This window comes from Mesoplodon densirostris, chromosome X (genome assembly GCF_025265405.1).
Source record: "Mesoplodon densirostris isolate mMesDen1 chromosome X, mMesDen1 primary haplotype, whole genome shotgun sequence".
Classification (NCBI taxonomy): domain Eukaryota; kingdom Metazoa; phylum Chordata; class Mammalia; order Artiodactyla; family Ziphiidae; genus Mesoplodon; species Mesoplodon densirostris.
Window position 1 is genome coordinate 19,356,385 of NC_082681.1, and position 27,404 is coordinate 19,383,788.

General features: G+C 42.5%; 1 protein-coding gene across 1 annotated transcript; it reads right to left on the minus strand.

The window, feature by feature from the left end:
* Positions 1 to 3,119: 3,119 nt before the first annotated feature.
* LOC132482604 (small integral membrane protein 10-like protein 2A) lies at positions 3,120 to 3,434 on the minus strand. The gene has a single exon (XM_060087914.1). The coding sequence runs from the start codon at positions 3,432 to 3,434 to the stop codon at positions 3,198 to 3,200; it is 237 nt and encodes a 78-aa protein (XP_059943897.1). The 3' UTR covers positions 3,120 to 3,197.
* Between the last annotated feature and the right edge of the window lie 23,970 nt (positions 3,435 to 27,404).

The following is a 27,404-nucleotide window of genomic DNA, read 5'->3' on the forward strand; positions in this document are numbered from 1 at the left end:
GTAGAAGCTCCACTGCCTGAGAAACAGATGGCAAATACATAAAGTGCTCTGAGAGCCCGTCAAGCAGCAAGGGCCCAGTGGGGGAGATGAGGAAGAGGCGGGAAAGCGGAAGCAGCTAAGTACTCAAGGCCAGAACCCTAAGAACAGCCGCGGCAGGAGCGCATGCTAAGAATGCGTCCCCAGCCCCTCCCACGGTCAGCCCCGCAGAGCGCAGACAGCCCCAGCCAGGGCCACCGCCGAGCCCCTCCCACGATGGGGTGGGTCTCTGCGGATGGGAAGGGGTCTCTGAGCCCGGGCCCCTGGGCCTCCAGCCCGCATTCTCCCTGTTTGGAAGCAGCCCCAGGCAGCGCTGGCTGAGCCCCGAGCCCAGGGAGGACAGGGCACCCTGCTCAGCTCACTGCTCAACAGCACGCAGTGCAAGGCACAGCCACTCGTGTGTGTGCACAAGCACTCACACACACGCTCACACCCACACGTTCACTCACACACACGCTCACACCCGCACATCTGCACACACTCATACATGCGCACTCACACACGGGCACCCACACGGTCAGCGAAGAGCCTCCCCTGTGCCATTCTCAGGCCCTCTCAGGCTGCCCATCAAGACGCTGGAGCTGGGCATCGAGCCACCCCGGAGGGTGAGAGCTGGGCTTGAAATGGGCGCGTCTGCGAATCAGCCCCAAGGAGGCCCCTCGTCCTCTGCTGCTCTCCTCCCGTGCAGCCCCGCGGCACAGTCTCTCAGAGGCTGTCCCCAGAGCTCCGGGGATGCCGTCCGCAGGCTGGCAGGCTCCCAGAAGTGGCCCTGGGTGGGCACAGTTGGGCTGGAGCAGGGCCACCTGGACCAGGGCCCCCGGGTGACTTGGCACAAGGAAGGAAGCCATCAGGCCCCGACGGTGGGCATCTGTTGGGGGCACGTGGTGACAGCGGTGCAGCCTCCGGCCCCAGGGTGAGGCAGGCAGAGATCCTCACCTGGGACCCGGGCTCCAGCTGGGCAGCTGAGGAGGGCATGTGGTGTGAGGCTTGGCCACTCTGTCCTGGGGGCAACCAGGCTGCTGGGGTCCTCAGCCCCAGGAACTCTGAGTGCATGGACCATGAGCAACCACCACCCGAGTAGATGTGGGACCGGTGTGGGGGGAGGGCCAGGGTCTCTCCCGCCTCCCATCAGCACCGCTCCTGGTGCATCAGTCAACAGCGCAAGCCAAGGGCTCCAGGACCAGTGCAGGCCCATCCAGAGGAGACTCTCCTGTGTGATGCTGGGCCCAGGGGCAGCCTGGGGACAGAGACATGGGGTCAGCCGTGGGTCTCAGCCCCATCCCACCCACCACTGTCCCTTCCCCTCCTGGTGACACGGTCCCCCGGAGCCACCCACCCTCCCGTCCCCACCACCCAAACTGAGAGGGTTGTGCCACTCAACACTGAGGAGCCCTTGGTCCAGACTTGGGTGGCATTCGCGGCAGGGTGGGCAGGTCTGGCTCTGTGGGTGAGGACCTTGCTCCCCGGGGGTGCTGGGACACATCTCTCCCGTGCCCATCTCAGCTCAGACTGTCCCCCGGTCTCCCCCGTGACTTCCCATCCACTCCACTTTCCCTACCATGGGCCCCTCTGTCTCTAGGTCCCCTGGGAGCCTCTGCTCCCTTCCCCCATCCCACGGTGCTAGGTCTTCCAGAAGGTGGGAGAGTGCAGGCCGAGAGGCAGATGCGGCTGCACCACTTCTTACCTGTGTGACAAGGGCACATCTCTCCCCTCCCAGAGCCCCAGTAGGTGGGGAGAACAGAGCTCCCCCAGAGTGTCGCTAGGTCTGTCCTTCCTTCCCCATGCCAGAACCAGACCACTGGGCCACCCCACCCCTCGGGGTCTCTGCCTGGTCCCTTCCTCTCCTTGTGGGTCAGGCCCTTCTCTAGGCTGCTCCCCAGGCAGCTCTAGGGTCAGGGTCAGGGTTAGGGACTCTCTTGACAAGACCCGAGAAGGGGCAGGTCACTTCCTATAACACCAGTTCCTGAGACAAAGAAAGAGATGGGGACTTGAGAGCTGCCTCCCCACCCAGAGAGGTCCCTGTCTCGCCAAGTGTCACCTCCTCTACAAGCCCCTTCTCCATCTGCCCTCCACCCCAGCCTGAGAGATGCCCTCCGCTCAAGGAGATCCCAACTTTCCCAAATCCTCTGGGACACGGGGGCTGCTGGAGGCTGTCCAGGGCTGTGGCATCAGGAGGGCACAGGGAGGAGCTGGAGGGAGCGTGGCTGAGATGGCGGGGGGGGGGGGGGAGGAATGCATCTTTCCTGCTCTTCCGTGGCCCCAGATGCGGAGCTTTGGAGGATGCCCCAGGAGAGCGGAGAGGGGAGCAACAGGGACAGCAGCAGCAGGCAGAGAGCAGTCCCCTGGCCGCAGAGACCAGGCAGGGGGCCGGTTTGCAAAGGGCTGAGAAAGAGACAGACCTGGGCTTTGGCCAAGAACACAGCCACCCTTCCAGGCTGACCCCCAGCGGGTAGAGGACAAGGGTAGCAGCATCTTTTCTCCTCTAGGGCTTTCCCTGGGCCTCCCCTGGGCCTCCCCGAGCCCATTTCCCTCCACTCCCCCGTGTTCAGCTGACACCACCGGGGCCGTGGCCGGGAGGTGATGGGCTGACCCTCCAAGATGCCGAGGACGCCGCCTCTCACCCCCATCTTGGAAATATGACAACGGATCCGGAGGGCCTGCGCCCGCCCTGCCTTGCCTACTCGTGGCTCGGCAGCTTTCCGGGCTGGCTTCCTCGGGCTCCTTCCACGTCTCCCCCAAACCACTGAGGGGCCTGGACATCTAGATGTCATGGCAACCGCCTCCCTCCAGCCTGAAGTCCAACCTCTGGCCTCCTACCTCTTTGGTCAGGGCCAGTCGTTCACGTTCCTGCTGCAGAATTTCTTCCTTCTGCTCCCCACTTCGGCCAAGGTGAGGCAACAGGTCGGCCGCACTCAAGTCATTTTCTCGAGTTCGATGGAAAGGGCCCGTTTCGCGAGTTTCTGTGCAGTTCGTCACCGGCCGTGACGTGGGTGACCAGAGCCGGGGCTTGGGGCTCGGTGGCCGTGACCTCCGTCGAGGTCTAGGGTCCGGGGGCCCGGGCCGCCCCTTCTCCTTCCCCCGCCGCGTGCTGGCGTCCTTGGGCCCCGCGGAGCTTCATGCCGGCGCCCCTGCCGTCGCAGCCGCGCGGTGGTCGCGGGCGCTCACTCGATCCGCACCTGCAGGCGGACGTTGAGCATCACCGAGGCCACGATGTAGAAGTAGGGGAAGTTCATGCGCAGCCGCCAGGCCAGGTCGAAGAAGGTGATCAGAGTGCGCGTGAGCCCCTTGCAGAAGGCGCCGTACGAGCCGCGGGCCGCAGCCGAGCGAGACAGCCGCACAGCCAGGCCCGACAGGGCCGCCGCCGCCGCCGCCGCAGACAGGGCCGCCGACGCCGCCATGGGCCCGGCCCGGCGCACACCCCGCCGACCGACCGCAGTGGGAGCGGGTGGGCAGGTGGACGCGAGGCCTTGAGCCGACGGCCAGCAGCCCTCGTGTCCCGCCGTGCTCTCGGTCTCGCCTACCCGGCTGGGCTCCAGCTGCAGTGGCAGCCACAGCCAAGGCTCCGCCTCAGCCGCCCAGGGACAGCTCCGCCCCCTCGCCTGCTCCCGGAGTTGCGGCCGCCAGTGTAGCTCCGCCCCTAGCGTGGTCGTGCCCCTTGCCGGGCGCCATAGAGCTGCGGGCGTGGACTCAGCCCCACCCCCGGACCCGCCCCCCCCGGCAAGCCCCGTCTCCTCCCGGGCTGCCAAGAAGAGAGCCCAGAGGGCCTGAGTGCTTTGGAAGTCGCTGCTGCCCTGGGATCCTTCTGCAGAATGCACTAGAGCAGAGGAGAAGAGGCCATGAGGGTCTGGACCGCTGGGCTGATTCTGCACAGAAGGCCCACCCTGAACGCTCTGCCCGTTTACACCATCCCCTCTCCCTCCCTGTCTCCACAGAAAACTGGGCCAGCCAACCCACTGTACTTTTTCTTAAAAGTATTTATTTATTTATTTGGTTGTGCCGGGTCTTAGTTGCAGCAGGCGGGCTCCTCAGTTGTGGCATGCAAACTCTTAGTTGCGGCATGAATGTGGGATCTAGTTCCCCGACCAGGGATCTAGACCCCCTGCATTGGGAGTGCAGAGTCTTATCCACTGCGCCACCAGGGAAGTCCCACTCTGTACTTTTCTTAAATTCACATTTTTCTGGTAACTCTGCACTATGGAGTTTCACTAAACCCACATGCGCATTTTTTCCCCTTTCTGGTATATTTGCTGGTGTTGTGTATTTCTTTATTCATGAATTGCCCCATTGTCCTTCCCTTTTACCTGTAGGGGAGGAAAGACTTTCCCTCTACCCTCCTAGATTCAATATGTCAATATATACACTTCCTAGGTCAATGATAAAAACCGACAACAGGCAGAGTAACAGGAGAAAAGGTATACATATTTATTACTTTTAATATTATTTGGGCGATGGCATCATAAGAAAAAAAAAGAATACCCAGAAAGGCAGTGAGATTTGAGATCTTATATGCCACCTTAACAGGGGAAGGGGAGGGAAGATGTAGGCAATCCAGGGAAGAGTAAATGATTTGTAGAAAGTTGGATGACACTTTAGAAGCATAGATGGGAGATTTCACAGTTTGAGACAGAGTTTGTCTGGGTGTGGTGTTGACATCTAGTTCTTCTCCTGTGGTAAGAGTCAATCCTCCCTGGTTGATGAAACTTCCAAGGAGGGTATTTATGACAGAGTTCCTTTTAGAAGCTCTGTCTTTAAGCAGATAAAGGAATTTCAGAGAAAACTTTTTTCAGATGACTTCAGCTAAAAATAATCAGTATAACCGAAGTGGCATATTTTGGGGTGGCACGTACTGAAGTCCTTCATACCCTATAGTGATTTCTAAGCACTTATCTTAATCCATTGTTTGTCCTGGATACTGCACAGAATCTCTCAGGTTTTCATTTGTCCTCGTTCATGGCATTTCTTGCTGTTGTGTTTAAAAGCCCTTTCATGGTTTCATCTCATCTTTATTGTAAACCAAGTCCAACCCGAACTTGATCATGTTTTCAAGACTATTTAATGAAGTGGGAAAATGCTCATGTTTCCTTATAGTTGTAACTTTTAAAAAGCTCTCTGCAAGAGGTAGAGTCACCACGACCCCATCCCAGTTTCACAAGGAGGGCTGGCCTGAGTATAAAGGCTTTCTCAAAGTGCCTGTTCATTGTCACATTTGAACATCTTTATGGCATCCCTGTGACTGTTTAAGAAACCCAACAGATTCGTATACACTGATTGGGCAATCGTCCTACCTACATGGTCAAGGAAAAAAAGCAAACCTGAAGCGTCAAGGACACTGAAAGATGTGGTACAGAGCGGAACTAATCGCTGGTTCAGTTTACCACCCATACACACATACACAAATTCTGTATTTGTGAAAACCTCCTTCAGAAGTGAAAGGGAAATAAGGACATTCTCAGATGAAAGAAAATTAAGAGAATTTTTCATCAGCAGACCTACCCTTAAAGAATGGCTAAAGAAAGTTCCCTAGACAGAAAGAAAATTATGCGTGAGGAGGATGGCACTTTAGGAAGGAACAAGAACAATTGGAATGGGTAAAAATAGCGATAAACAGACTGTCTTGCTCATGAGTTTGAAGAATTATTTTGATGGTTGAAGCAAAAATTATAATGTCATCTGGTGCCATCTAAATACAATGGAGCACTTTATTACATGTGGTGGGTATTGGTCTTCTTTTTCCCATCCAGATATTTGGCTTCAGAAAAAAATCAGATTAGGAAATGCTTATAAACAAGCTAGTGTTTCTGTTTTTAAATAACAGTTTCATTGAGATGTAATTCACATAGCATAGAATTCATCCTTTTAAAATGTGCAATTCAATAGTTTTTAGTATATTTACAAAGTTGTGCAACCAGCACCACTATTTAATTTTAGAAAATTTCCCTCACCCCAAAAAGAAACCCTGTACCCCTTAGCAGTCAAACTCCATCACCCCCTTCTCCTAGGCCCTGGCAACCACTAATGTACTTTCTATCTCTGGATTTGCTTATGCTGGACATTTCATATAAATGAAATCATACACTATGCGGCTGTTCATAATTGGCTTATTTCACTTAGCGTAAAGTTTTCAAGGTTCATCTTGTTGTAACCTGTATCCGTATTTCATTTTTCATGGCTAAATAATATTCCATTGTATGGCTAGGACAAATTTTATTTATCCATTTATCAGTTGAAGGATATTTGGGTTGTTTCCACTTTGGGGCTATTATGAATAATACCGTTAGGAACATTCATGTACAAAGTTTTGTGTGGACATACGTTTTCATTTCTCTTGGGTATATACCTAGCAGTGGAATTTTAGGCCATATGGTAACTCTATGTTTAACTTCCTAAGGAACAGCGAAAGGGTTTGCCAAAGTGGATGCACCATTTAACAATCCCACCAACAATGTAAGAGGGTTATAGTTTCCCCCATATCCTGCCAACACTTGTTCTGCCTGTTTTTTTCTTTTGTTTTTTTGCAGTACGCGGGCCTCTCACTGTTGTGGCCTCTCCCGTTGCAGAGCACAGGCTCCGGACGTGCAGGCTCAGCGGCCATGGCTCACGGGCCCAGCCGCTCCGCGGCATGTGGGATCTTCCCAGACTGGGGCACGAACCCGTGTCCCCTGCATCGGCAGGCAGACTCTCAACCACTGCGCCACCAGGGAAGCCCCTGCCTGTGTTTTTTATTCTAAACATCCTAGTGGATGTGAGGTGTCACCTCATTATGGTATTGATTTTTATTTCCCTATTGACTAATGATATTGAACATGTTGTCATGTGCTTGTTGGCCATCTTTGGAAAAATGTCTATTCAGACCCTTTGCTGATTTTTTTTATTGTAGTAAAATAGATGTATCATAGGTGACGTAATAAGAAAGATATACTTGGTCTTTGACTGTGGTTCCTGACACTGAGCTCCTAAAACTCTTATAATGTCCTGGATGATAGGGGTGCTAGACGCATCTTATTCAGAGTGCCTAAATCCCTTTCTGGGGTAATAGGAGTGTATTTCATTCTAATGAGGTGACCCTTCGTGGGCTCCTGGGTAGTTTCAGGATGGGGGCTGGTCACCAGAAGGACCAAGTAATGATTAAAAGCTTAGTGCTTTCAGCCCCAAGGACAGAAGAACGTGTCCATGTGTTGGAAGGATGGCACACCACAAACTCCACAGGGACACAAACTCCTGTGCTCGAGACCCTTGCAGACCTCTCCCTAAATACTTCTTCATCTGGCTGTTCCCTTGTATCCTTTATAATATCCTTTATAATAAGCTGGTAAGTGTAAGTAGTGTTTCCCTGAATTCTATGACCTGTTACAGCAAATTATCAAACCCGAGGAGGAGATCATGGGAACCCCTGATTACAGCCAAACTGTAGAGAAGCGTAGGGAACCTGGGAACTCATTACTTGTGATTGGCCTCTGAAGTGTGGGCAGTCTTATGGGACTGAGCCCTTAATCTGTGGGATCTATGCTAACTCTGGGTAGTTAGTGTCAAGATTGAATTAAGTTGTAGGGCAACCAGTTGGTGTCCACAGAGAACTGGAGAATTGCTTGGTGTAGAAAACCCACACATTTGGTGCCAGAAGTATTGTGAGCAGAGAAAGTTTCCCTTTACATAAAATTTACCATTATAAAGTGTACAATTCAATGGCATCAAGTACATTCACAAAGTTGTGTAACCATCACCACTATCTAGTTCCAGAACTTTTTCTCACCCTAAATGGGAAACCCCATACCCACTAAGCAGTCACAACTCATCCCCACTTCCCTCTTTCATCCCCTGGCAACCACTAATCTGCTTCCTGTCTCTGTGGATTTGCCATTTCTGGATATTTCATGTGAATGAACTCATCTAGTATGTGACCTTTGTGTCTGGCTTCTTTCATTTAGCATAATGTTTTTAAAAATCATCCATGTTGTAGCGTATATCAGTACTTCATTTCTTCTTATGGATGAATAATATTCCATTGTATGGATAGATCACATTTTGTTTACCCATTCATCCATTGGAGGACATTTGCGTTGTTTCAACTTTTTGATTATTGTGAATAATGCTGCTATGAACATTGGGTACACGTATTTGTTTGGACATCTGTTTTCAATTCTTTCGGGTATATACTTTGGAGAGGAATTGCTGGATCATATGGTAATTTTATGCTTACTTTTTGAGGAACTAGGGAACTGTTTTCCACAGGAGCTGCACCTCATCCTCCCCTTCCGCCATTCAGCCCTTAGCCTCTGGAAGGTCTCATGCCATAGAGGACTTCCCCTTACATGCAAATCTGTCATAGCATTGCCCAAATGAAACTCTTGTACTACTTCCTCGTGGTCATATTTGCCCCTTGATTAACCCTGTAATCCTTCCAATTCACTACCATTGCCCCCCATACCTGCTGGTTCTGCATCTGCACATATGGAGGGCTGATTGTAGTCCTTGTACTAGCCATTTTACCATTTTACATAGCACACTAGAGCATCCATGGATTTTGGTGTGGGGGAGGGGGTGAGGCTCCAGGAACCAACTCCACGCAGATACAGAAGGACGACTGTATATTGTCCCAGCCCAGATTTGTTTCGGGGAGACTTTAGTGAAATGGGAGAGCTGCTGGAAAGACTGCACCCCAACATGATCCTGCCCCCGGAAGAGACAGTCAGCGCTCCGCTCTTGCCTCTTTGATGGCACTCCATGGCCTCCAGCAAAGGAGCATTGCAGCTGGAGGAAGGAAAATGCCCTTGCTTCAGAAGCGACTGGATATCGGCTCTTCATAAATCAGCATTTTCCAAATCAGCCTGGATTCCCAGACACTGCTTAAGGGCACCCAGCACTCAGGCTCTGCCCGCCAGGATCCCCCTCCCACCCGCCTATATAGTACTCTGTGCCGCGGACGTGGGACTTTTTGTTGATGTCTCTTGGAATGCAACGGCCAGTGCAGTTTCTTCTGTCCAGCCGCAGAATCTGTTAAACATCCATTTCCTTTCCAGAACTAATGACTTTTGTTTTTCCAGCCCAAGAGAACTTTGAACCCAGGAAGGTGGCCACTGTAATCCATGGAGGGGATTGTATAAGTAATTCTATATGTCTGTTGCTAATATTTTGTCTGAGGTGAGAGGAGAACCTTCTCCTTTGTGGAGTTTTTAAAACATTTTTGTAAATGTATTTAAAAATTATTGCCTACCAGCTGTTAAAACTCCAGACTCTGAAGGGTTGTCACAGACTCAATTCCCCGTTTGTGGCCAACGCTATCGGGCAACTTGTCTGTGGGAGTAATTCAGAATTGGGCCCAAAGAATTTGTATTAGCCTCATTTTTCTTCTTCAGGTAACATGCTGGCTGCCACACAAGAGAGGCATAGTGGTAGTGGTGTCAGATTTTTCCAAGTCATCAAATATTTCCATTTAAAGAAGTTGATCATCATATTCACATTGCATTCTTGTCTTTTAGTGTGTTTAAAATTTTCAACAGTGATACTGAAGGGTAATCGTCATCTAAAATCCAGTAGTTTGCAGGGGAGGGGCTAAGAGTTGTGAACGGTCCCTGTTGCATGGACTTTCAGGGAAGAGGACTAAAAAGGAAGTTGAAACTGGGGATCTGGGACAGGTTAGGTGGGGGTCTGTAGACTCAGTTAATCTGAACTCACAATCTTCATTATTATTTAACTGGGAACTGCAATTCACATGTTGGACCCCTAGCCAAGGAAAAGGATTTTTGAATAAAGGAATATATTGACCATCATGATTACATTAAAATGAGAAATATTATTCTGTCAAAAAATATCCAAAATCTCAGGGTATACATCAAGCTGGTGAAAATATTCACAAATACAGCAGACAAAAGGCTGACATCTTTCCTGTGTAAGAAACTCCTATGAATCAATTAGATAAACAAAGGACATGAACAGGCAATTTACAACATGGGAACCACAACTAGTTTACAGACATGGAAAAATGTTCAGACTCTCTAGTACAAGGGAAATTCAAATTCAAACAGTAATGAGATACTCTTTTTACCTATCTAATTAACACAATTAAAAAATATATACCACCATCACCAACCAAAAAAGAATAGCTAGTACCCAATGGTGATAAGGGTGTGGTATATAACATAATTCTCATACATTATTGGTGGGAATGTAAATTTGAATAATCCTTTTGGAAATAAACTAGGTAATATAAAGAGAACCATACAATTTTTATATCTTTGACCCATAATTTCTTTTTCTGGGAGTTTACTGGAAAACATAAACCTATATATGTGCTATGGACTATGTTCCCCCAAAATTGTGTTTCCTCCAAATTCATATGTTGAATTTCTAACCCTCATGTGATGCTATTTGAAAGATATTTAAGTTTATATGAGGTCATGAGGGTGGGACCTTCATGATGGGATTAGTACCCTTGTAAGAAGAGATACCAGAGAGCTTGTCCTCTTTCTCTTTCCCCACCACGTAAAGACACAGCCAGAACGCACCTGTCAACAAGCCAGGAAGACAATTCTCATCAGAAATCAACCATATTGGCACCTTGATCTTAAACTTTTAGCCTCCAGAACTGAGGGAATATTAATTTCTGTCGTTTAAGCCACCTGGTCTATGATATTTTGTTATGGCAGCCCAAGCTGACTAAGACAACATGACTTTCATTCATTCATTCATTTATCTGTTTATTCAACAAATATTTATTGAGAGTCTGCTATACCCTAGGCACTATGTTATGTGCTGAGGACATCATGAGGAATCAGGCAGGCATGGTCCTTGCCCTCATGGAGCTTACCGTGTAGTGGAAATATACACATGAAACAGAAAATTATGGAAAGTGCCATGGGGGAAAAGTACAGAGAACTATGAGAACATACACTATGGGATTGACTGGGGTTATTTACACAAGCAATGAATTGAAAACAACCTGAAGATCCATATAAAAGAGATTGATTCAAGAAGTATCAATGCATCCGCTTGGAGGATTACTACAAAGACATTTAAAAGTCCTTTTATAGTGATAGAAAATTGCTAAAAGAAAAAAAATGATAAAAATTGAGGACCTAGGAGGGTCAGATCAAGATGGCAGAGTAGGAGGACATGGAGCTCACTTCCCCCAACAAACGCATAAAAAATACATCTACATGTGGAATACTTCTCACAGAAAACTAACTCGAAACTGGCAGAAGAACTCTTATACAACAAAAGCTGCAAAAAATATTTCCATGTAACAGGATAGGATGGAAAAAAGGCATAGGGTCAGGATCTCTGCCCCTGGGAGGAATCTGCAAGGAAGAGAAGGTCCAGAACCTCACCCTGGGGAGCAAGTGGGTTGAGCCACAGACCAGACATCCCAGGCCTGGGGTCCTGTGCTGAGCAGACAAGCTGCCTTCACTGCTGGGAGAACCACTGGGACAGATAGAAGGGCTGGAGAAGCCAAGATTCCACTTGCAAAGAGTGTGGGGTACTGACTTACCAACAAAGAGGACAGAGAAAGCCATGCACTATCAGCTGCCACCACGTTGCACTTCCCCATTCCAAAGGGGCAAACACCCCAGTCCTGCTCACTGCACATCGCAGCTTGGTGCAGGTTCTGGGCCAGCTGGGCCCTGGGAAAAGACTATGTCTAGCTATGCAGATACAGCCCTGAGGCCTAGAGTGTTGTCCAGGTGGGGTGGTATCAGCCAGTGTTGACACTAGCTTAATCAGAAGCTCAGATCTCTGATGTCAGCACAACTACTTCAAATCCTGCACCCACAATGCCCTGACCCCCAGCCCCAGCCTAGCAAACAGTCCAGCCCCACCCACTCCACATCACAGCCTTGCACTAGATCTGGAACAACCACAACAGGAGAAAGGATGCAACCTTGGGCTGCATCTGAGCAGAGCTGCAGATGCCTACACAAGCAACACACCACCCTCTGTGAGCACATGAGCCTCACTTATTTCAACACTCTCCTCCTTTGGGGCAAAACATGCACTCAAAGGGAACAGAGCCTGCTAGAGCCCAACCCTCAGGTCTTCTGCTCCAGCAACTGAGGAGCAGACCTGGCCCCTAACTGGGTGACAACAGCCATGGAGCAGAGAGGAAGTGCCACCTCATACCCTGCAGAGGCTTTAGATTCCCCAATACTAACCACATCCCCTATCAAGGTGGTAGCAGCCAGCACACACTGAGGAAAGGCATGGTTGGCATCCACATCAAAAACAGCCCTTGCACTAAATACACTGGACACATGCAGCCTACACAAGGATGCTCCCACATAAAAACACCCTTTCTCAGCCACAATACATAAATGTTTCTCCTAAATTCATAAACATGGAGAAAGTTAAGTAAAATAAAAAGGTAGAGGAACTACTCCCAATTAAAGAGCAAGAGAAAACCCCTGAAAAACTAAATAATGAAACAGATCACCAGTCTACCAGACACTGAAGTTTTAAAAAAAGAGACAATAAAAATGCTAACTGAATTAAGAAGATTATCGATACAAATGCAGATCATTCTAACAAGGAGCTAGAAACTATGAAGATGCCCAAATCAAAAATAGATAATTCAATTTCTGAGATAAAAAGCAATCTAGAAGCAATAAACAGCCAACTAAATGACACAGAAGAACAAATAAGTGATCTTGAAGATAGAATAATCAAAATCACCCAATCAGAACAGCAGACAGAAAGACAAATAAAAAAATGACAGCAACAAATGAGACCTATGGGATAATATAAACATGCCAACCTACACATATAGGGGTTCCAGAAGTAGGAGAGAGAGACAGAAGGGGATCAAAAATGTATTTGAAGAAATTATGGCTGAAAGCTTCCCAGACCTAAAGAAGGAAACAGATATCCAAGTACAGGATGCACAGAGGATCCCAAACAAGATGAACCCAAACAGACCCACATCAAGACATATCGTAATTAAAATGGTGAAAGTTAAAGAAAGGATTCTAAAGGCAGCAAGAGGGAAAAAAGAGTCATTTACAAGGGAACCCCCATAAAGCTACCAACAGAAACTTTGCAGGCCAGAAGGGAGTGGCAAGATATATTCAAAGTCTTGAAAGGGAAAAACCTGCATGCAACCTAGGATACTCTACCCAGCAAGATTACCATTCAGAATAGAAGGACAGATAAAGAGTTTCTCAGACAAGCAAAAACTAAAAGAATTCCATAATACTAAACCTACCCTAAAAGAAATATTGAAAGGCCTTCTCTAATCGGAAAAGAAGCAAGAAGCTGTAGGAAAGAGAAAAATCCCAATAGGAAAGGCAAATATATAGTAAGGACTGAAGATCATTTAAATAAACCAGTATGTATATTTTTAAAAATTGTGACTATAAAAGTGACTATAACTAGAGTAAACAGTAAAAGGATAAGCATGAAGATGTAAAATAGGACATCAAAAGCACAAAATGTGGGGGGTGGGAGTAAAAATGTAGATATTTTAAAATGTGTTTGAACTTAAATGATTATCAGTTTCATGCAAGTAGATATAGTTGTGGGTGAACATACATGGTAACCACAAATCAAAATCCTTCAATAGATTCACAAAAACCAAAAAAAAGAGCTCAAGCATACTACAAAAGAAAATCATCAAACCACAATAAGGAAAGCAAAAAGAAGAAGAAATAAACAAAGAAGAACTACAAAAACAACTGGAAAACAAGGAATAAAGTGGCAATAAGTACATACCTATCAATAATTACTTTAAATGGCAATGGACTAAATGCTCCAATCAAAGGACATAGAGTGGGGCTTCCCTGGTGGCGCAGTGGTTGAGAGTCCGCCTGCCGATGCAGGGGACACGGGTTCGTGCCCTGGTCTGGGAAGATCCCACATGCCGCGGAGCGGCTGGGCCCGTGAGCCATGACCGTTGAGCCTGCGCATCCGGAGCCTGTGCTCTGCAATGGGAGAGGCCACAACAGTGAGAGGCCCACATACCGAGAAAAAAAAAAAAAAAGGACATAGAGTGGCTGATTGGATAAAACAAAAACCTTCAATATGCTGCTTATATGGGACTCACTTCAGGGCAAATCACACACACACACACTGAAAGTGAGGGGATGAAAAAACATATTTCATGCAAATGGAAATGACAAGAAAGTGGGGGTACCAATACCCATATCAGACAAAATAGATTTTAAAACAAAGGCTATAAAGAAAAAGAAGGACGTGACATAATGATAAAGGGATCAATACAAGAAGAGGATATTACACTTGTTTATATGCTTCACTACAGGAGCACCTAAATATACAAAGCAAATACTAACACACATAAAGAGAGACACTGGCAATAATACAATAATAGTGAGAAAATTTAACACTCCACTGAGATCAATGGACAGATCATCCAGACAGAAAATCAGTAAGGCAACAGAGGTCCTAAATGAGACAAGAGACCAGTTGGACTTAATTTATATCTCCAAGACACTACATTCCAAAAAAAGTAGTATACACATTCTTTTCAAGCATGCATGGAACATGCTTCAGGATAGGTCACATATTAGGTCACAAAACAAACCACAATAATTTAAGAAGATAGAAATTATATCAAGCATTTTTTGTGACCACAATGGTATGAAACTAGAAGTCAACTACAAAAAGAAAAACAGGAAAAAACAAACATGTGGAGACAAAACAATATGCTACTAAAAAGAAAAAAAAAACAATGGATCAATGATGAAATTAAAGAATAAATCAGAAAATGCCTCCAGACAAACAAAAATGAAAACACAACTTTACAAAATCTATGGGATGAAGCAAAAGCGTTCTAAGAGGGAACTTCATAGTGATGCAAGCCTTCCCCAAGAAACAAGAAAAACCTCAAATAAACAACGTAACCTACCATGTAAAAGAATTAGAAAAAGAAGAACAAACGAAGCCCAAAGTCAGCAGAAGGAAGGAAATAATGAAGCTGAGAGAGGATATAAAATAGAGATAAAAAAACCATAGAAAAGATCAATGAAATTAAAAGCTGGTTTTTTGAAAAGATAAACAAATTAACAAACCTTTAGCCAGACTCACCAAGAAGAAAAGAGAGAGGACCCAAATAAACAAAATAAAATTTGTCCAAAATAAAATGCACAAATTCATAGAAACATCCAGCCTGCCAAGACTGAGTCGAGAAGAAACAGACAATGTGAACAGACCAATCACTAGAAGGAAAATAGAATCTGTAATTTAAAAAACTCCCTGTAAACAAAAGTCCAGGACCAGACAATTTCTCTGTGGAATTCTACCAAACATATAAAGAAGAACTTATACCTATCCTTCTCAAACTATTCCAAAAGATTGAAGAGGAAGGGACACTCCCAAATTCATCCTATGTGGCCACCATTACCCTGGTACCAAAACCAGACAGAGACACTACAAAAAAAGAAAATTATAGGCAGATATTTTTGATAAGATGCAAAAATCCTTAACCAAATATAAGCAAACTAAATCCAACAACACAAAAAAAAGATCAGACACCACAACCAAGTTGGATTCATCCCAAATTCATAAGGATGGTTCAACATACACAAATTAATCAATGTGATATGCCACAGTAACAAAAGGAAAGACAAAAATCACATGGTCATCTCAGTAGACACAGGAAAAGCATTTGACAAAATTGAACATCTATTCATGATAAAAACTCTCATCAAAGTGGGTATAGAGGGAACATATCTCAACATATTAAAGGCCATTTATGACAAACCCGCAGCCAACATAATACTCAACAGTGAAAAGCTGAAAGCCTTCTCACTAAATTAAGGAAAAGGCAAGGATGCCCACTCTCACCACTTCTATTCAACATAGTATTGGAAGTCCTAGCCACAGCAATCAGACAAAAAAAAAAAAAGACAGAAAGAAAAGAAATAAAAGGCATCCAAATTGGAAGGGAAGTGTTAAAATTGTCATTATACACAGATGACATGATACTCTATATAGAAACCCCACAAAAACTATTAGAACTGATAAATGAATTCAGAAAGGTAGTAGGATACAAGATTAACATACAGAAATCTGTTGCATTTCTTTACACTAACAATGAAATATCAGAAAGAGAAAGTAAAATTCCTTTTAAAAAAATATATCTAGGAGTAAACCTGACCAAGGAGGTAAAAGACTTATACACTGAGAACTATGAAACATTGATAAAGGAAATTGAAGATAATTCAAAGAAATCCCATGTTTTTGGATTGGAAGAATTAATATTGTTAAAATAGCCATACTACCTAAAGCAATCTTCAGATTCAATGCAATCCCTATCAAATTACCCATGATGCTTTTCACAGAACTAGAATAAATAATTCTAAAATTTATATGGAACTATGAAGACCCATAATTTCCAAAGCAATCCTAGAAAAAAGAACAAAGCTGGAGGCATAACCATCTCAGACTTCAGACAATACTACAAAGCTACAGTAGTCAAAACAGCATGGTATTGGCACAAAAAGACCTATGGATCAGTGGAACAGAATGGAGAGGCCAGAAATAAACCCACACACCTCTGGTCAATTAATCTTCAACAAAGGAGGCAAGAATATACAATAGGGAAAAAGACATTCTCTTTAGCAAGTGGTGCTGGGAAAGCTGGACAGCTGCATGTAAATCAATAAAGTTAGAACCCTCCCTCACACCACACAAAAATAATCTCAAAATGCCTTAAAGACTTAAATGTAAGACATGACACCTTAAAACTCCTAGAAGAGAACATACTCAAAACATTCTCTGACATAAACCCTACCAATGTTTTCTTAGGTCAGTCTCCCAAGGCAAAAGAAATAAAAGCAAAAATAAACAAATGGGACCTGATCAAACTTATAAGCTTTTGCACAGCAAAGGAAACCATAAACAAAATGAAAAGACAACCTACAGACTGGGAGAAAATAGTTGAAAATGATGCGACCAACAAGGGCTTAATTTCCAAAATAAGCAAACAGCTCATACAACTCAATATCAAAAAAAAAAAAACATCCAATGAAAAAATGGGCAGAAGACCTAAATAGACATTGTACAAAGAAGACATACAGATGACCAACAGGCATATGAAAAGATGCTCAACATTGCTAATTACTAGAAAAATGCAAATCAAAACCACAATTAGGTATCACCTCACCTGCCAGAATGGCTATCATCAAAAAGTCTACAAATAACAAGTGTTGGACAGGATGTGGAGAAAAGGGGACACTTGTACACTGTTGGTGGGAATGTAAATTGGTGCAGCCACTATGGAAAACAGTATGGAAGTTCCTAAAAAAAACTAAAAGTAGAGCTACCATACGATCCAGCAATTCCACACCTGGGTATATATCCAGAAAAAAAAAAGAAAACTCTAATTTGAAAAGATACATGCACCTCAATGTTCATAACAGCACTATGTACAATAGCTAAGACATGGAAGCAACCCAAGGGCCCATCAACAGATGAGTGGCTTAAGAATATGTGGTATACACACACACACACACACACACACACACATGCACACACACATAATGGAATATTACTCGGCCATAAAAAGAAGGAAATTCTGCCATTTGCAGCAACATGGATGGACCTAGAGAACATTATACTAGGTGAAATAAGTCAGACAGAGAAAGACAAATATTGTATGATACTACTTATATGTGGAACCTAAAAAATAATACAAATGAATGTATGTACAAGACAGAAACAGACTCAAAGACATAGAAAACAAACATACGGTTACCAAAGGGGAGCAGGAGGAGGGAAGGGACAAATTAGGGGTCTGGGATCAACAGATACAAACTACTATATATAAAATAGGTAAGCAACAAGGACTTACTGTATAACACCAGAAATTATACCCAATACCTTATAATAACCTATAATGGAATATAATATGCAAAAACAAAACAAAAAAACTGAATCACTATGCTGTACACCTGAAACTAATACAATATTGTAAATCAACTATACTTCAATTAAAAAAATTGTAGACCCAGTAGCACTAAAACTATGTTAAAAAGAGAGAGAGAGAGATGAACTACTCCTCCAAAAGACAAAGAATGGAAGGAGAAATATCAGGATATTAATAGATCTATTAGTGATTTATTTTCTTTTTCTGCTATTTGGGAAATTTATCCCATTCACTGATTCACAATGAATACCATGCCTAATGTTATATGTTATTTAAAGCAGTGCTACTGTAGGCTTAGAGAAATGTTTCTGTAAACATTAGTAAAATATTTATTGGCAAAAGACATTTGTAGCTTTAAGAATATCATTTTACTACAGAGTGAAATTCATTTACATTGAGGAATTAATCAATAGCACCAATATCACAGAAACTCCAAGTTATTGGGTGATTTCACCTACAAGTTGTTGCCATAGCCTGAGCCCTAAGGGCAGATCACAAAACCAGGACGAGGAAGAGTTAGGACTGAATCTCACATCTTCTGAGCAATACCCCTTCTGTTTACAGCCAACTGTATAACATTATCAGGAGTAATCACAAATTCTGTTGAGTAACGGACAAGTGGGAAAGTGAAATGTTCTGATTTGGTCTGACTCACATTAAAACCATGTCCTCTCCATAGGTCACCTGGAATTGCCCAGAACATTACTCTTCTCTCACTGAACTATTCTTCAAGTATTTATTGAGCACTGATTATCTGCCAGGCATTGTTCTAGGTGCTAGAATCACAGCAGAGAACAACACCCACACCATCCTTGCCCTCAAAAAGTTGACATTCTTTTTTTATGCTGGCAAGTGTCGTCATGGAGATGTTGGTTTTTCTTGTCCTTAGATATATGGGTTTGTAGAGGAGAAAAAACTTTTACTCTACTCTCTTATGTTCTGTAACTGGGACCTGGAAATTAAACTGATGAAAGCAAGATTAACAAGAGAAGATACATACAAATTTAATTTTAATTTTATGTGCACAAAGGTTTGACAGAAAGGAAGTGAAAACTCAAAGAAACTATTAGACTTGGGAGTTTATATACCATTTGAACAAAGGGTGATAAATTGTGAAGAAGTGACTAGACAAAGAAAAGTGGGGGAGGGGGTGTTGGGCTTCTATGGGCAGTAAATTGGAGGAAGGTAAATATATGGGAAATTATGAAGATAAGGGTAATTTAGTAAGGGTTTTTTGGTGCAGACTCGTCTCAATGTCATCTTTAATATCTAATAATAAGGGTTGTTTTCTTCCTCCTGGAACAAGAGGAGAAGGGACACCCTCAAAAGGGAAATTTATGTCCTGCTTTAGGCAGATAGGAGAAAGGCAAAGAGCTCTTCCTGTATTTGCTTTTCCTCAATTGCCTTCAGCTCAAAATAATCTTTATGCCAAGGTGGGATATTTGCAGTGGCATATTCTGATCCCTTTCAGGTTTGTAGAATTTTAGAACTGGAAGAGGCTTTAGAAATCCTCTAATGTAGTGTATCTTAAACTTTTGTGAGTCATTAATGACTTTGAAAATGTAGTGAAACCTATAAATCACCTCCTCAGAAACAATTTCAAATAAAAAATTGGTATATACTTACAGGGAGTTCAGACTCTCCTGAAACATGTCTATGGACACTTTACGAGTCTCAAAATGATTCTCAAAAAATGAGAATCAGGGGAATTCCCTGGCTTTCCAATGGTTAGGACTCTGTGCTTCTACTTCAGGGAGCACGGGTTCGACCCCTGGTCAGGGAACTAAGATCCCACATGCCACGTGGCATCACCAAAAAAAATAAAATAAAATGAGAATCAGTTTTCCCTGTCCTTGTCTAGCTAATTCTCCAGTGCCCTATGGACTTAGTGGCAGCCAAAAATAAAATGAGAGGCTGGATGATTGCATGATTACTGCTTAATTCATTAACTTGCTTTCGATTAATTTCTTAAGTTTTATTATAAAAAATTCAAACATTCACAATTTTTAAAAGATAAGTTTAACAGGTTTCCTGGATCTGTCCCCCAGATTCAATAAATGTCAACATTTGGCCACCTTGTTTCATTTATCCCTCCCCTGACAGTTTTTCTTTTCCTTTTCCTTTTCTAAAAATCAATTTAAAAATTTAATTAAATAGGGCTTCCTTGGTGGCGCGGTGGTTGAGAATCTGCCTGCCAATGCAGGGAACACGGGTTCGAGCCCTGGTCCTGGAAGATCCCACATGCTGCGGAGCAACTGGGCCTGTGAGCCACAACTGCTGAGCCTGCGCGTCTGGACCCTGTGCTCCATGACAAGAGAGGCCACGACAATGAGAGGCCCGCGCACCACGGTGAAGAGTGGCCCCCACTCGCCGCAACTAGAGAAAGCCCTCGCACAGAAACGAAGACTCAACACAGCCAAAAATAAATAAATAAAAGCCATTTCTAAAACACTACTCTTAAAAAAATTTAATTGAATAAATTTGACATGTATCATTGTGCAAGTTTAAGATGTTAGATACATTTATATGTTGTAGTATGATTGCTAATGTGGCTATATTTATCACATTATATAATTATAGTACAATATTGTCTATATTCATTATACAGTGCCTTAGATCTGTGTGACTTATTTACTACTTGTTACAAGTTTGTAGCCTTAAACACTATCACTCTTATCCCCCCTCCATCCCCTAGTAACCACCATTTTACTCTGTTTTTCACTAGTTTAACTTTTTTAGATTCTACATATAAGTGATATCATACAGTACTTGTCTTTCTCTCTCTGGCTTATCTGACTTAGCATAATGTGCTCAAAGCCATCCATGCTGTCACAAATGGAAAGATAACTTCCTTCCTCATGCCTGAATAATATTCCATTGTGTATATGTACCACATCTTTTTTATCCATTCATCTGTTGATGGGCATTTGGCATCCCCTGACAATTTTGACTGAAGTATTTTAAAAGAAATCCAAGACATCATGTTATTTCACTTGTGATTACTGCATTATACATCACTAAATCATAAGGATGTGCCATATCCCAAATAATAGTAATTCCCTGGCCAATTAATAGAAATCACCTAATATCATTTAATTCCAAGTTTATATTCAAATTTCTCTTAATTGTTTTGTTCAAATGAAGACCCAAATAACATCCACATAGTTAATTTGCCTTTTGTATCTCTTTAGTATCTTTCATTCATTCAATAGTTTGCTCCTGACACCCCTTTTTATTGATTTGTTTTAAGAATGAGCTTTTTGTTCTTGAAGAATTCTCCCACATTCTGGGTTCGGCCAGTTACTTCTTTGTGTCATCATTTTATTTGTTCCTCTATTCCATGTAATCATAAAACCTAGGAATTAGAGATAGATAATGTTTTTGTTTTGCTCTATTCTGTTTAGTATAAAAGAGGAGCAAGAGTCTATGAGAATCCTCTTGCCTCATAGAGAGTGGGAAAGACATATCTTTTCATCCAAACTTTCCTTATGTCTTCTATAATATGGATTGTTTCATTATTCTACTGGTTTATTTCTGTGCTAAGGAACAGAGGCCTTTCCGGATATAGGGACCCTCCATTTCCTGCATATGTTTCTATTCTGAAGAGCATGTAGGCTGTAATAAAATATATTCCAAATCCAGCACTGAGGCAATGTGCATGGAAGTGTCTGGCACAATACCTAAGACATCTCAATCTGGTAACTGTTAGTTAATGCTGAAGCAAAATAAATTCAATCCTCACTCAAAATAATTGTATGTCTAGTTATTAAAATAATCATTTTCTGGATTGAGGGAAACAAAATCCTCTACAACCCCCCATAATATAAACTAAGGTATTCTCTTTATTGGGTAAAGAATAAAAATACCCCTTCCTATTCATTGGCACAAAAAAATCAACTTCTAGAGAATTTTGTGATTGTCTGGTACCCCAAAATTGATCATAAAAAACCAACCAACAAATAAATAATAAAGCTAGTCAAAAGGCTGAAGGCCCAGCACACAACTTAGGAGGGTGAAGTCAATTCTTAGTTCACGTGTAATAGTTGTAGGAAAAATGAATACTCCGTGTAATTATCAAAAGGTTTTCAGCTTATTTACTTCGATAACTATACAGTCAACCCTCAGTATCCGAGGGAGATTGGTTCCAGGAGCCCTGCGGAGAACAAAATCCACCGAAACTCAAGTCCCTTATATAAAATGGTCTAGTGCAGTCGGCGCTCTGTAACTGCAAATTCGGAAGCTGCGGCTACGGAGGGACAATTGTCTAGTTTCCCTCTTCTTGAGTTGTGCCCAACCTTTACCCTCTTCTCTTCCTATTGCTCATGCTCATTGACTCAGTCCATTATTTTAATTCCCACTTCTAGGGTCATACTAATGGTGTTCGCATGCTTGCAACTCAGAGCATTGTGCTTGGACATTGGCAAGAGTTTAATACAGACTTGTGGAGTAAACTTACAAATCTACTTTGTTAGCCTCGATTCTCTCCCAAGCTCCAAATCTACACGTTAGGGAACTAATATGGGGCAGTGGCTAATGGGGTGGGCTATAAGATAAGAGTGTTTAGGTATAAACCTTGGCTCAGTTACTAGCAAGTTGTGTGGCTCAGAGGAAGTTACTTAAATTTTCTAAGGCTTTTTTTCTTGATCTATAATAGAGGGATGATAACAAAACAAGCCTTATAAAGCTATTGTAAGTATTAAGCAATGTAATGCATGTCACGGGCTTAGCAGAGTGTCCAACCCAACACATAATAAGCCCCCTATAAACAATACCTTTGTTTAACTGCTTGGTAGATATTGTCTCACTGATGTCTCCCAAACACCTTAAATCTGTCCAAAACTTAATCCATTACCTTAAACTCAGTGTTTCTATCACTGGGCAGGCTTCTCAGGTGCAGGCAGACAATTTATTCCCTGTACGTGGCACACTTTCTCACAGTTCCAGTACTCTAGTCATCGTATTCCCTTAGTGTAGAATACACTTTGTTTCGATTTCTGAATTTTGTACCTATACTTCAACCCCCTTCACTTTCCTGGTTTCCTTAATAAACTTTTTTGGAATTAAGAGGTTCCTTCTCCAGTGTTGTGTATTGAGTAATAGGATTTCAAACCCACTTGTTTTGATCTAAGAATGAAGCTGTTTACATTGAGGAAGTGTGTCATTATTGCTATCTGTGGTTGACCATAAGCACTCAGTAGTTCAGCTTTAGCACTGCTGGGGGCTTATCGATAAGAGCATGTGGAGGAGTGACTATGACTGGCGGACATTTAAGCTTTAAATACCAAGAGGTGTGAACAGCATCTGCAGAGTGTTTGGTCTGGGCGAGGCGACTCTTTGCTGATCTAAATAGCTCTCTGAAGACCTTGCAGGGAGCGGGGAGGGGAGGGACTCTTTACCTGCTGTAGTGAAAACCGAGCAGCGGCCCCTTGAAGGAGACCATCTTGCCCGTCAACATGGCTACTTCCCTCCCTAGCAACGTGCCCTAGCAACGGGGGACTTCTGCTTTGCTGGGGCAGCTGAATGTCAGCCCTTGTTACCTAAGCCCACTTGTAGAAAACCAACTTGTAGAAAGGTGCAGCTCAACTAAATTTGGACTTTATTCCTTTCATCTCCCCCTTGCCTGGAACCATAGTGTGCTTAACCTAGTATTGGTTTGCAGTATGTTATTTCTTCATTGGCTTATTAAGAGATATTATCTTTTATGCTATTGGCTTGTGAAATTATTATAATTCCTGCAGTGAACCTGTGTTAAATAAATTATTGGCGAAGACAATCTCAGTCTCTGAGTATAATTTGCCCCCCAAAAAACATTCAGTTTTCCATGATATTCCCTAAAACTGTCTTAAAACACTTATTTGTCTATGTTTAATAATGATTTGTGTATATATCTCTCTTCTAATAAAGTTAATTGAAGACTTTACTTACCTTGTTATTAATCATAGGGCTTAGCACAGAGGTGGATGGGTTAAAAAATGAATGAATAAATGTATGAATGTATTCTAGTGTATAAATTAAATTACGAATAATGGTATTTTGAAACATACTGTAAAATATGTGGCAGGAAATACATTTTTCAAAATCATGTAAAATGAAACCCAAAAGTTGTTAGTTAACACTGACCTATTTATAATCAAAATAAATTTACTGGTCAAAAAAATCAAGACCAGAGTTCGAATGAGTTTGAATTACACTCATTTTGTGTGGGATAATTCACATATTCCTGGTACAGTGGTATAAATCATGTGAAATGTCCTAGTGCCTATAGGAGAATTATTTCAAGTTCCGACTTCTTTTCACTTTGAGCATTCATTGTCTTCTGATCCTTCCTATTTCAGCCCTGTCCCATTTCTGGCAATTTCTTCCTCTCTGTACAAGCCCTACAGGTCCCCAGCTCCACACAACTCAGGGATAGGACAACCACATTGTGTCCAACCCAAATTTCCAGAGACCACATTCTCTCCATGAACTTGGTACCTTGTCTTCCTGAAGACAGATGGATTAGAAAAAGAGATAGAACACTGCAAATCATAACATTTCAATCACTTAAGTTTTTTTTTAATTGTGGTAAAAAAAACTTGTTTTGCCCTCTTAACTATTTTAAGTGTACAATTTACTAGTATTAAGTATATTCACATTGTTATGCACTATATCTCCAGAATTTTTACCTTGCAAAACTGAAACTCTGTACCCATTCAACAATTCTCCACTTGTCCCTCCCCCCAGCCCATGGTAACCACCATTCTACTTTCTGTTCCTATGAATTTGGCTACTTTAAATACCCCATATAAGTGGAATCATACACTATTTGTCTTTTTGTGACTGGCTTATTTCACTTAGCACAATGTCCTCAAGTTTCATCCTTCTTGCAGCATGTGACAGGATTTCCTTCCTTTTTAAAGGCTGAATAATATTCCATTGTGTGGATATATCACATTTTGTTTTATCCATTCATCCATTGATGGACATTTGGGTTGCTTCCTCTTCTTGGCTATTGTGAATAATGCTCCTATGAACATGGGTATGCAAATATCTTGTTGAGACCCTGCTTTCAATTCTTTGGATATATACCCAGAAGTGGGATTCCTGGATCATTTGGTAGTTCTAATTTTAATTTTTCAAAGATTCAATCACTTACGTTTTTAAAAAGAAAGATGGTGCTTTTCAATAACTTTATAACCATTTAGGTTTGCCTTTTGAATCAATTGTTACAAGAAGAAATTAGTCTCAATTTAAAGAGCAGAGTGTACTTAAAAATAACTAGCCTTTTGAAAAAATATTTTTCCCCTTTCATCTGCAGGCATCCTTCTGTGCAGGCTGAACAATCCTTAAGTGAACAAACGAAGAAAACTTTCAGTTTCCTGTCCTACAAATCAGCAATAGGTCAGAATTGCTATCATAAAGCCAGATTATCTCTTAACAATAATAATATACACACCTATAGACAGATGATGATTACCCTGTACCCGGATTGTCTTGCAAAAGTCAGTATATTTGTGAGTGTCTTCAGTATTATTCTGGAAAGTGAGAGAGTGGGTCTTGCAGTGTGCTGGAGGTGGTTGACACTAGTTCCTGAGAGTACATTGCCTCACAACTTCCAAGAGCTGATTGTATGTTAGTGACATGATGTTGGTGGGTTGAAATTGACCATAATGACAGTATTTACACGATGGAAATTGGCAAACATTACAAATCAGGACTTTTATTTATTTATATATATATTTTTTGAGAGCCAGTTGGCAACTATTTACCAGCATACTACTGAGTGGGTACTAAGGAACTTTCAGTTCACTGTCTCGGAGATTAATAAAAAGCATAGTAAAAATACTTTAAAAAGAGTCTTATGTAAAACAGATGTAAGTAGAAAAAGAACCTTGATTAAAATTGAATTAAGTGAAACAAATGGCCTGGAAGAGGGTGAACTAACTTCCTTATTATAAATAGAAGTTTCCATTTGTTTGCTTTTTTAAAACAAATAAAATAGAAAATATTTAATTTAATTTAAAGCACTTTAGAAATATATCACGAAAATTTTAAGAGGCCATTTTTTTCATAAAACATGATCAAAAATTTGATCTGACAGTATAAACGTATATCTATAAAAATTGACTTAGACTTCCAAACATTAACTATTGCCCAACAAAATTTCATTTTCTGCAATAAAAGTAAGTTTATAGACAAATTTATCTTCTTTTTTAAAAATTAATTAATGTATTTATCTTTTCGCTGCATTGGGGCTTTCTCTAGTTGCGGCGAGGCGGGGGCTACTCTTCTTTGCGGTGCACGGGCTTCTCATTGTGGTGGCTTCTCTTTGTTCCAGAGCGTGGGCTCTAGGTGCGCGGGCTTCAGTAGTTGTGGCACGTGGGCTCAGTAGCTGTGGCTCACAGGCTCTAGAGTGCAAGCTCAGTAGTTGTGGTGCATGGGCTTTGTTGCTCCGTGGCATGTGGAATCTTCCCAGAACAGGGCTCGAACCCATGTCCCCTGCATTGGCAGGCGGATTCTTAACCACTGCACCACCAGGGAAGTCTCCAAACTTATCTTCTTAAGTTTGCCAAGTTGTATTATTTTACCCTAGAATATATATTTTTGATAATTTTTCTACTTAAAAACAAATATTAAAGCTCTAGTACTCCATGCACCATTAAAGGAGAGGCTATTGAGGCAATGTTTGCAGTAGCAATCATACTTCACATCAACTCTTTCCTTAACAGATACCTGAATTCTGTTAACCTGATAGAAATCTCTGGCAGGAGACTCAACAACCTGGTGTTTGAGAGAGATCTCCCTTTCACGTACAACAAAGGACAATCTGATTAAAAGCCACTTTCTGTGAGAATAAAAGCACTATTCAGATTATTTGCTTAATCAAAGCCATGTACAAAAGAGCTGTAAAAATTCCTCATTGAAAAGATCTTTGCACAAATTGTGATTTGTGTTCCTAGTTCAGTAAGCATTCAATGGATATATGTATATATTTAGTTGTAACTTATCCATATCCATCCATTCTCTTTAGGCTACACCAAATGTACCATGAAGTTAGTATGGTGCTAACTGAAGAACATTTACCTTTTAGCACTCACTTCAGACAGCACTCTTTTTTTCTTCTGGCTGTACTGCGTGGCTTGCAGAATCTTAATTCCCTGACCAGGGATGGAACCCGTGTCCCATGCAGTGGAAGCACAGAGTCTTAACCACTGGACCACCAAGGAAGTCCCCAGACAGCATTCTTCAGAGGACCATGTCTGACCCACCCTGTAATGGTGCTTTACTTCATAACTTCATTTTAATATTTATCACCCAATTGTGCACTATTCACCTGACTTTCTCCTTCACTAGATTTTGAGTCCTTAGAGGATAGAAAGAAATTTTATTTGTAATATGTGTATCTCCTAATTCTATTAAAATCCCCAGTACAAAGTGAGTGTCAGTTAAATGTTTGTGGAATGACTACTTCAAATTGAGAAATAACTGTTTCTTCTTTATCCCTATATTTTTCCCC

Bases quoted from the DNA above. Each gene is read 5' to 3' on its own strand.
- LOC132482604 (XM_060087914.1), bottom strand. From the start codon at position 3,434: ATGGCGGCGTCGGCGGCCCTGTCTGCGGCGGCGGCGGCGGCGGCCCTG.